At 38.5% G+C, this 12030-nt stretch overlaps 1 protein-coding gene across 1 annotated transcript in view; it reads left to right on the top strand.

Moving 5' to 3' along the window:
* The window catches only part of LOC127879316 (intermembrane lipid transfer protein VPS13B-like), a 104220-nt gene that overhangs the window by 52814 nt on the left and 39376 nt on the right, over positions 1–12030 (top strand). Inside the window, exons 34-39 of the mRNA XM_052426085.1 lie at positions 588–739; positions 4926–5062; positions 5492–5602; positions 5991–6111; positions 6897–7057; positions 7451–7603. Of these exons, the coding sequence (XP_052282045.1) occupies positions 588–739; positions 4926–5062; positions 5492–5602; positions 5991–6111; positions 6897–7057; positions 7451–7603 (835 nt within the window). The remainder of the gene's footprint in view (positions 1–587; positions 740–4925; positions 5063–5491; positions 5603–5990; positions 6112–6896; positions 7058–7450; positions 7604–12030) is intronic.

The raw sequence follows: 12030 nt of genomic DNA, 5'->3' as shown, positions 1-12030 counted from the left end.
TTTCACCGGAGGGGACTTATGGTTTGCGCTCCCTCTGTCAGTCCGTCTGTCAGTCCATCCATCCGTCACACTTTTCTGGATCATGCGATAACTTTCAAAGTTCTTAACATTTTTTCATGAAACTTCAAACATGGATAGATGGCAATATTGTCATTATGCACGTCATTTCATTTTGTGCCTACGTCAAAAATTCTGGTTGCTATGGCAACAAATAGACTAGAAATACTGCTGAAAATGGTGGTTTTCTGGATCCTGCAATAACTTTAAAAGTTCTTAATATTTTTTCATGAAACTTGCAACATGGATAGATGGCAATATGGACATTATGCACGTCATTTCATTTCGTTCCTACGTCAAAAATTGTGGTTGCTATGGCAACCAAAAAATAATAATTCTGAAAATGGTGGAATTTCTGACAATGGTGGAGCCGGTAGGGGACAATATTGCTTGACAATAGCCTTGTTATTCATGGGCTTGAACAAAAATTTGTTGGTCCTAACTCTTAAACAAGTTTATAGGATTTGAATCTTGAGATCGATTGTACTGCTATTTGAAAGACTGTACAATGTATTTTGTTGGTTTCACAGATCAGAAGTATTGGTCCCGCCAGCCTCCCTTGCTGCCTCTGTGAAGGTTGACTCGTGTTTTGTGCCATGCCTGATCCCTGGACTGCAGCTGGGAGTCACATTGGAGAGCCTGGAATTACACCTGACCAATCACCTGCACTGTCTTGGAAGAGGTGGATATTACTTTAAACTTGACTAATGATATGTTATTTTATGGAGTTGAATTAAATAGGCATTCATTTATACACTAATGATTTCCGTATTTTCTAAGTTCTGTTCTTACCTCCATGCATTTAATGCATTGTATGCCCCAAAAAAGCCAAGATTTGACACGTAATGAGCAATTGTGGACGGTAATTACATTCTTAATTACTAAAAACTGTGCGTTGTTGCAATATTATTATTATTGTTTTGGCGTTGTCCATCCCTCTTTCCGTCTCTCCATTCTTCTGTTCGTCCGGCACTTTTGTGTCCAAAACCATATCTTGGAAGTGCTTTTGCAGATTTCATTGAAACTTGGTATGAGTATATATACCAATAAGAGGATGATGCACGCCAAATGGCATTGTACACCATGTGTTAAGAACGGAGTTATGGCCCTGTGTATCTTGGAAAAATGCTTTTTTGTGTGCGGAGCCATATCTTGGAAGTGCTTTGGCGGATTTCATTGAAACTTGGTATGAGTATATATATATTGATAAAAGCATGATGCACGCCAAACAGCATTGCACACCATCGGATAATAACAGAGTTATGGCCGTTTGTATTTTGAAAAAATGCTTTTTTGTGTGTCCGAGGGCATATGTTGGAAGTGCTTTGAAAGATTTTATTGAAACTTGGTATGAGTATATATATATGTATATATATATATATATATATATATATATATATATATATATATATATATATATATATATATATATATATATATGGATAAGAGGATGATGCATATTGGCGTTGTTCATCCCTCCAGAAAACTTTTGTTTCCAGAAGTATATTGGCGGGGGATATCCATATTTGTTTTACGGGAAATTTTTCAAAAAAATTGAGTCGGGGGGGGGGGGATAAATAAAAATAAAAATAAAATCATGAAAAGTGAGCAGTCTACCAAAAATATAAAAATAAAACTGTCTAAACTGATTTTTATTTTTTATTTTTTTAAATTTAAAACTAAGTCAATTTAACCTTATGTATACTTGCATTAACCTTTAAGTGTTTTATATATCTTATTACACTGTTGTAGAAGCTTTTTATAATAATAGTAAACATATTTTTATATATATTTATATGTAAAAGCACCTTTCGCATGTATTATACTATATTTTTCAATAGAGACCATTAACCACGCCAGGTGTGTAGTGTATTATAGTGATCGTTAAACTTTTGTTGAGTGTTAATCATATGGATGTTTATAACAAATATAGCATGCATTTGACTTAAATAAAAAAGAATTGAAAACTTTTAAAATTGTTTAATAGCTTTAAATAACAACCAACTTTGTAACTTTCATCCATGGGTGGAATATGCACACTAAAAAATACTATTTAATATACAACATACTTGCTTTATATCATGATAATTTGTATCAATCATGAGAAAAAATGAGCCACATAACAGGAAATTGGACCTTAAGGCGATTGCGACCATTTTGGCTCTAAAAGAGCCGTCTGATCAGGATCCAAACTGTTCAACATTATTGTCATTCAGTCAGTACTTCTTAAGATGTTAAGCAAACGCTTTGGATCCTGATCAGACTGCGCTTGAATTGATCTTGATCCAAACTTTGTGTAGTGAAAGTTCTAGTACATAAAATGTGAATATTTTATTTAAGAAACCGTGAGTTATAGACTTTTAAAAACATGTGCTGCATTTCATTTTATATTCAGAGAGAGTTATAGTGTTTATATATGTAAAGTGAACACAAGAGGCATGACTACAATATTTGGCGTGTAACATCGTTATGAGGTTCTCTTTGAAGTTTGTTCAAATCATGCAGAGAATTTGCCCTCCCTAGGGGTAACTGTTTTGCTTATAAATATAAATAATACAGTATAATCATTCTCTGAAACCGCAAGGCCCTTTGGTTTGTTGCGTTGCATGCCAACCATATAGTGGTTCTTTGTTAAGTTTCCTCAAAGCATGTCTCCGTGGTCAAAACTGTTTGCGCTTCAGGGGTTAACTGATTTATATAGATTAATGTCTTTGATAATTCCTATCAACACAGACACCGCAAGGGTCAGGGGTTCAATATTTGGTGTGTAACATGTAAGTGTTTTCTTCTTCTAGGTGTGATCAAATCATACATTTGGAGTTAAAAATAACCAGTCCTTGTTTCACATGCTTAATATTTACTTATATAATAAAGAGTTAAACAATATTATTCTCTCAAAACACATGGATTAGGTGATAATTATTTTGTATGTGACATTGTATGGCGGTAATCTTCGTAGGTTTTGTATCATGTCCATTGGCTTCACATTAGCCCCAACAAAATATTGATGTTAAAGACACAGAAAGCCGTATAAAGAATTAAATAGCACATGTAGCAAGGATTTAAATTGTTCTAGTAGAATTACTCTGCTGACTGTATATAACTTACTCGCAAGATTAATTATATATAGAACACAACTTTTGAACTATGTAATTGTATATTTTAAAATAGTATTTTATTTTAAAAATTTCGTAAAAGAGTCACAGTATGGTCAAAATAAAATGGTGTAAACTTTTGCACATATTATTTTGTTCCTCTCTTATTCACAGTTTAAGTTCAAATGAAAATTTCTATGGAATGTGTTGTCTGTATTATTTTTATGAGAAACAGCAATAACATGTTTTAGATATATAATAAACAGAGAGAGCTATATAAATGTGAAGATAATAATAACCCTTGGAACAAATACATAGAGCCGATTGAGCACAAGGGCCCTTGCTACACTTTGGGGGATTGGGGCCGGGGCCCTTAGAGGGGGGAATTTCACGTCCTTTTTGGCGGAAAGGGGAATTTTACAAGATCTTTTCACCAATGATTCAACACTTAATATTGCTCTAGTTTAATGTAATTTACATAAATATACATTTAATCAAAGGTTTATAGCAAGATTCCAGCTGGCAACATAGGTATAAAAGTAAAAAATAAATATTTTTTTTGGTTTTGGAGGGGGGAATTTTTAGGTGAAATAGGGGAAAAAAGTATACTATTTTAAGGTGGGAAAATGGGGCCGAATTTCGGCCCCAAAAATGGCCAAAAGAGGGCCCTGAGCACATTTATCAACAGAGCCTGAGGTGTGATATTTATTTGCATTCCTTGCAGTACAAATCTTGCAGTATGAAAACATTATTTACAGTTGATAGAACATCATATTTTGGCTAAATAATAACTCATTTTTGAAAAATAATGTCAAGAAAAATAAATAAAACTTTCTTGTGACTTTGACAGACATACGAACATCGGGACCCAATGTTATTTTCTTCAGAAGCTGTGTTGCATACTTTTTTTTCTAAATAAAGAATATATATATGGGTGGGTGGGGAATGGGATTATTGATGCAAGTACCTGTGGTTCAGTCCTCATGTTTATTATTAAGAAACGTAAAGTAGTACTTCTTGGACATTTTCGGGATGTTGATTTTTATCTATAAAAATATTACAGGATATGCATTTTAATAAATACGCATATTTATTAAACCTACCCAAAACTTTTTAACACACCGAAAGTTATTGATAGTGACACCTCTGCATCATCTGCAAAAACTCATTATTATTTTGAATTTCGTATCACATAATTTGGGCATGATGTCAACAATGGTGTTCTGAAGATTATCTTTTCTAATTGAAATTGTTTCTGCTCCATTTTTAATTAATTTGATTTTAAAATATGCTACATTTGTCTCGTTGATGTTAATGTCCGCCATTTCGGAAATGCAATATTAAAATCATTTGTTAAATACTCACCAATTGGCTAATAGCGTGTGGTATTGGCTGCAATAGCCAATGAAAATCGCTGACGCTTTACAAGTCAAATTGGCACAACGAAACAACCCGTATTATAAACAAATTTTGAACAACACTTTTGGCAATCTGCGCAATTTTTTTTTCTAGTTTTGGATAAAATACTATGTCGGCGGGTGAAATGTAAATTAAAAAAAAGAAAGTGACTTTCGTTTTTATTTGTATTTGTCGAAAAATAGGGTCGGTCGCTCCCGTAAAACAGATAATAAAAAAATGCTGGCCTTAATGCCTAAAAGCAAACCATCATTGGCATATGAATTTTCTGATTTTTCTACTTTGCATATTCTTTTAACAGAATGAAAACAGAATGTGTAATACTATACTATATAATGCTGCTTCAACTAATTACAGTGGTACCCACGAAGCTGCAGCCTTTCTATCTTTGCCCAAGTTTCCAGCCTGCAGGGGAGTTTGCAGTGGTAACCCTTGACAACCTGCTGCTAGCTGCCTCTCACTGGGCAGGCAGCCTAAATAAGTCAAACATTCAGGTCTGTATGAGCTTTAAGAAAAGATATTTTTTAAATTACCTGTAAATATGGCTTGTTTATGTGAACATGTTGATAACAATTAATTGTTAAACCCAAATACCTTCAAACAGAGAACGTTTAGCATCCAGTTTCTGTAGGGATTGCTCTTGTTTATTCATAATTATGAGTATAGAAATAGTTTTGTTAGGCCCTTTTCTTGTTACTTGTCTATTAAGGGGTGTGATATCTCTTCCTACTTAGTTCATTTGAATCTTTTTCTCAAGATTTCTTCACATACATGGTTCATTACTTGACAGGATCTATTTCAATTGAAGAGTTTTGGTGAAACCAGTAAGCAGGATATTTATTTTCCAAATTATAGGTTTCAAAATTCACATCACTTTATATCACACATCTGACCTAGCATCACTGTTCATGCTTTAATTGAAGGGCTCCACAAGTCTGGGTGTTGACATTCTGGAGTATAAGACGTTGACAATGGACCGAGTAGTCTCTACTTTGGAGATATCGGGCACTGTGTCCTTACAGACACACTCTCAGGTATGTCCTTACAGACAGGCTGTCGGGTATGTCCTTACAGACAGGCTTTCGGGTATGTCCTTACAGACACACTCTCAGGAATGCTCTTACAGACAGGCTGTCGGGTTGAGTGATGTATACTGTAATAGTACTTAACCCACTTACTAAAAACAAGTATAGTAGTTTTTGTAGAGTTTTGCTGTTAATAGTGCAGCTTTGCTTTGGTTTAAAACATAATAGATTGTCTTCTTGATTTATGTATGTTAATGAGCTGATTTCTTGACATGTAAAATGAACAGTTGTCATTTGCTTTGCTGATAACTGCCTGTGAATTATATGCAATTAATTGCCATGAATATGACAACCTGTAGTCAGGTCCAACATGTTATCTCTTACACCCTCTTCCTAGACCACACCAGTCCGGACTGTAGATGTTGACATAGCCTGTGACCCGGTGACCTTGACCTTTGGTCAGGGGGTTGTACACAGTCTAACATGTGCTGCTCAGGCCTGGACACAGATTGGCACAGGTAACCTTATAATGTCTCTTTTGATACCCCAAACCAGTTGAATGTTGGGCATTTCTTGAAACATTGTTGTCTTTTACTTTGATTGTTGCATTATTCTTCTGTAAAAATACTTAGTTACTATAAGTACTAAGTAAATGCCATTCTATTTGAAAAACACACACATACAAACAGCTTCAGCCTAATTTTATTTTAGGCAGATATTTGTTTAGTTTGCTTCATTCATGTACACCTGATGTTAGCCAAGCAGACTGCATAATTTTTGCACACTACTTTAAATGTATGCTATTTAACAGCTGCTCTGAGACAAGCAGTATGGTATTTGCAAATTTTGTTTTCATTTAATTAGAACAAGTGATACATAATTATTGTTTTTACTATCCCAAAGAACAGTGATATTTCCTCAATATGTGATATGTGTGGTACAGCTGATCCAAGTCAAGAGGAAAGTGAGATATTTGCTCACTATGTATTATGTTACTTTACAGATGATTTAAGGCTAGACAACAGTGTGATATGAGCTAGCTGTGTGATATGTCACTTAACAGCTGATCCAGGCCAAGAGAACAACATGGTATTTGCTGACTACGTGATATTTTACTTTACAGCTGATCCAAGCCAAGAGGACAGTGTGATATTTGCTCACTATGTGATATTTTACTTTACAGCTGATCCAAGCCAAGAGGACAGTGTGATATTTGCTCACTATGTGATATGTTTCTTTACAGCTGATCCAAGCCAAGAGGACAGTGATATATTCACTCACTGTGTGATATGTTTTTTAACAGCTGATCCAAGCCAAGAGGACAGTGTGATATTTGCTCACTATGTGATATGTAACAACACCCAGCAGACCCTGCGCCTTGGTCAGGTGGGCACAGACGAGAATCTTGTGCTGCAGCCCCGAGAAATGCACCAGTATTCCTGGCGGTCTCACACCATGAAACAGGTAAAGCAAATATTTGGAGCAGTTTTTTTTCCAGACAGACAGATAGACAGATGAGATGACACGAGACTATACAGAGAGATTGTGATTGTCACCTGTTAATAAGATATTTTTTGGCAAACTATTCGTGTTTTTTAATATTTTAATTATATTTTTTTAATCTTACTTATAATTCCAACATTCTCTCTTTAGAACAGTTTGCGAATTACATAGGCATCAATCTTATTTTGTCCAATATCTTATTCTGAAGTATGTCTTCTAAGATCTTACTCTGCTCTTTACTTCCAAATCTAAGACTTGGTTGGTGAATAGCGGCAAATGACTTGCGGGCTTGTTCTCATTTTGATCACTGTTTAAAAGAATACCATTTCTTAATGATTAGTTTTTCATTGCTAGGAGCTGCACATCTGTTTGGATGGTGCCATATGGAAGTGGTGCGATGCTGTCAAACTGGGCACACCAGGGGCGGCAGTGAGGAAGGTGTCTTGTCATGAACAGCAATACACATTGGTCATTAACACCAGGCAGATCTCCAATGTCCAGTGTCAGGTATGTATGCATCTAGTAGATGTTTATAGAGTGGACTGAGATTGGTCCCATTTAGTCATGCCCTTCAGAGAACTTGTGAGGTGAGTAACAGGGAATAGTGCAAGATAAAGGGAACAACCCAGTTATAGGGATACTTTAGTTTTATTTATCCCCCACCAGGATGAACTGATATCGGGATGCATATACCAATTGTCTAGTCTGTTACTTTCTTTGTTAATTTTCTTCTGTCTTAAGTATTTTAAACCAAACTGACACATTTCCTATCACATCATTAAGACTTCCTCCATAGCTTTGATGCTTGATTGAATGTTTCTATGACCACATAAATACGTTACCTGTTATCTCTAGCTTACCCCTTTCCAAGGGAGTTATTTCATCCGGAAAATATTCAAGCGCTGGGAATCGTCCACCTCTATAAGAATCCAAATCAGGTTAAACATAGTACAATGCAACCTAACAGGAAATCAAGAACCACAACTCATCTTTCCTTTCCGGATAAAACCATGTGCACGCCTATTTTAGGCTCAGGACTTATGTGTTCTTTTCACTATGTTTTTGTCGGACTTTAAAAGGATAAAGTTTATTTATCTTTTATTTGTATCATTCGGTTTATATTTCTATACTTTTTGTTGCAGTAATTGTCATATTTCTGCTTTTGCTGGGTTTCTTTGTTTGTATCGTCGCTCATGTACATGACGTCATGAGCACGTGAACCACGAGGAATTCGTGCCTATTCCCCAATAAGTAATTGAGGTCAATTGGACAGCGTTCTTTGTGTTTACTTTTTGTGGTTTAACTTTTTATTTGAATTTATAATCATTAATTTGTCTTTTGTAGGTTCTTTCTGTTTCTTTTATTTCAGAATGAACTTACAGGATAGAGGTTCTTGTGGTCATATCAAGGCAAGGTGGGATTCCCACGATACTTGCCTGGCATGTACCGGTTGCACATTTAATAACAAATGTGCGGTTTGCGATTTGTGGGCTTACGACGTATGGACAAAAGCAGGTCGCCGGCCGACGTCGATTAGCCGCAAACGCAACGAACCTCCATCCGACGTTGATTACCCGGTGACTCCACTGGTCAAGGATGACCAGCGGTTTTGTCAGTCACTGGGTACCGGGCAAGATGGTGTTGTTGTCAGTCGATCGTCATCAGATCTTATGACTCACACCATGCATACCGGCGACATTGATCATGGAAAGACTGGATCAATGTCAGACCACATGGCAGCCGCCATTCTACGGTCTTTGTCCGGTGACGTAACTGGTCATAATATGACCGGCCGGTCACCGGTCCGGTCCGGTTACCGGTCATGTCACCGGTCCGGTCCGGTCACCGGTCCGGTCCGGTCATTGATCACCGGTCCGGTCACCGGTCCGGTCCGGTCACCGGTCAACAGTCATCAGTTAGGCCTGCCACCGATAACATCAATCGCCGGTCAAGAAGAACTCGGTCTTCATCATCGGCTTATTCTTCTACATCCGATTCGTCGTCGAATACATCGTCTTCATCAAGGAGTGGACATCGGACACGCTCTTCTTCGTCGAGCAGTTATCATCGTCGTGGCGCTCATAAGCGATCACGTCGTCACTCACGGAGACGGTATTCCAAAAAATCTCGATCTCATCGCAGCCGATCCACATCTCGACAGCGCAGCCGATCCAGATCTCGACATTGCAGGAAACGAGGACGTCGGCAACGTTCACATAGACAGCATCGGACCTACCATTCGTAGACAGCATCGGACCTACCATTCGTATAGTCGTTCACCATCGTATTCCGTTATGGAATCGCATGTTTCCATGCCAAATGTGTCGGTTCCAACGTTGACTGCCACACGTATTGCATCATCAGGAGCTCATCTCACCACTACGGCGTCAGTGTCAACACCACGGGTATCATCTACCGTATCTAGTCGTGTACCCCCTACAGCTACCCTGTCAAATCCTGATACACTATGGATACAGAATTCGGCGGGACATTTTGTACCGGTCAATTCTGATAATTTACCATCTTCCGGTTTACATTATCAGTTTACAGAAGTCGGGGATGATCACTCGCTGTTACCAGACAATTACAATCCGGTACAAGATATTCTCACTTCTGTTCCTGCTGATTCTATATAAACCGCTGGTGTTGTAGAGAGTGAGGCTGATTCAGATGCAGAATCTTATGTTGAGACGGATCAATATTTAGCTCCGATTGGTCAGATCTATGAACTGATGTTTCGTACTCTTGGTGAAGATTACTGTCCAAGACCTGCTGAACTGTCTTCAAATGCGACGATTTCTGTGACAGAACAACTTTTTTGTACATTTGATCCCAACAGGGTTATTAAGTCGATGGCTCGTCCTGACCTGCGACTTCCCATTGGTTCTACTGTTCTATCTGTTCTTCAATCATTGGAATCAGCTAATAAGACTATTCCAAAACGAGGAGAAACATGGAAAATTCCTAAGGAACTAGCTGATCCAAAACACCAGGAAGGTAGTAAAAGTTACAAACCTCCTGTACCACATGCAACATCTGGGTTGGATTTGTCAAAACTTCCGGTTCCAGATCCGGACATTAGCAAGCTATCTCTTGTAATGCCAAGTGGTTCCAATTCAGTTTCTGTTCCGTTTTCAATGTTGGAAACTTGGGAAATGAGGGAACGTAGATCATTAGGTTTGACTTACCAAATTGACTTTATGCTAGCGACAATTTTACAAATAGTGTGTGATTGGTCGGAATCTGTTCCGGAGGAACTCCGTGATTTGTTAATTCATCTCTCACGGACCACACTGGCCTTCTCTCACACTTCTGCTTCTTCAATGTCCGAGATGCTAAGGATTCGTAGAGATCTTATCCTTACTTCTTTACCTAAAGATTTTCTGTTGGAACCTGATATGAACTCGCTCAGAACAGCTCCTCTCACATCAGGGTTCCTTTTTGGTGGAAGGATACAAGAAGCAATCACAGCTGACAAGGATGACCAACTTCATGCTTCTTTAGCTAGAAACAACTCTGGACAACGCCAAGGGGTCTTTAAACATCCTGCTTCTAGGCCACCAGCAGTTCCAGCATTCAAGACGGCTAAGAGAAATAACCTTTTCTCTAAAAAGCCTTCTTTTAATCCACGGTCAGGTCCTAATAGGCAGTCTTCCTATAACAGACCTTCTATGTCACACAAGTCTTCTAATAAAGATTCTGGGAAAAAGGGGAAAAACCCAAGCCGGGACAGAGGAATTTCAAACCTTCTACCGGCAGGGGCGCACCTCCTGCTTATCAGCCCTAGGTCCCTTCCCTTTCTACCGCCACAACCTCCGATGCCGGAAATACCAGTCGGGGCCAGACTTTTCCAATTCTCAAATCGATTGCTTCAAATTACTTCAGACGCATGGGTTCATTCTCTTGTGACAAAAGGCCTGACTTTTCAATTCGAAAAAGGCCTTCACTTTCTCGCGTCCCTATAGAGCTGGTATCTCGGCATCCACATATTCCAGAGTCCATTCTCGGGCTCTTGGAAAAACAGGCGGTAGAAAGGGTTCAAGATCCTTATTCTCCAGGATTTTACAGTCGTCTTTTTCTTGTTCAAAAGGAAAATGGTTCCTGGAGACCAGTAATAGATTTAAAAGTGTTCAACATGTATCTCATCAAACCAACTTTCAAAATGGAGACTCCTTTCATACGGGAATCCATCAAACCCCTGCACTGGGGGGTGTCTTTGGATCTGGAAGATGCTTACTTCCATGTTCCTATACATCCCAACTACGGGACGTACTTGCGATTCGCCTTTCAAGGCCAAGTCTACCAGTTCCGGTCTATGCCTTTCGGGTTGGCGACAGCCCCACGAGTTTTTACCAAACTAATGTCGGCAGTCGGATCGCACCTCAGAGTTCACGGGATTATTCTTCTTCAGTATTTCGACGACTGGCTCTTACACCAGCTCGATCGTCAATTGCTTCTGTTCAACCTAGAATTCTCTTGGAAGGAACTCCTCTCGTTAGGGCTCCTTCTCAATGCAGACAAATCAGACCTCATTCCTTCACAGGACTTTACGTTTGTGGGAATGAATTTCTTGACCCACATCAATCGGGTCAGAGTGTCTATTCAACGTATATCAGACCTTCTGATGAAGGTCAACTGGGTTTTGTCCCAATCTCATATAACAGCTCAAGAATTCCTTTCTCTCAACGGTATCCTGAGCTCAGTAGCAGACTTTGTGCAGTTGGGACGTCTCTTCCTACGTCCTCTTCAGCACTATCTCTCAGCTTGTTGGAAATGGTCTCCAGGCAATCTATTAACACAGATTCCAATCCTTCCCTCCTTAAGGTCTCATCTTCAGTGGTGGCTAGACGAGGAGACTCTGTTGGCAGGAGTACCTCTTCTTCCTCCGCAACCGTCATTATATCTAATAACGGATGCGAGCAAGGAAGGGTGGG

The sequence above is a fragment of the Dreissena polymorpha genome, chromosome 4 (assembly GCF_020536995.1).
Source record: "Dreissena polymorpha isolate Duluth1 chromosome 4, UMN_Dpol_1.0, whole genome shotgun sequence".
Taxonomy (NCBI): Eukaryota; Metazoa; Mollusca; class Bivalvia; order Myida; family Dreissenidae; genus Dreissena; species Dreissena polymorpha.
This window is presented reverse-complemented; position numbering and strand designations above follow the sequence as displayed.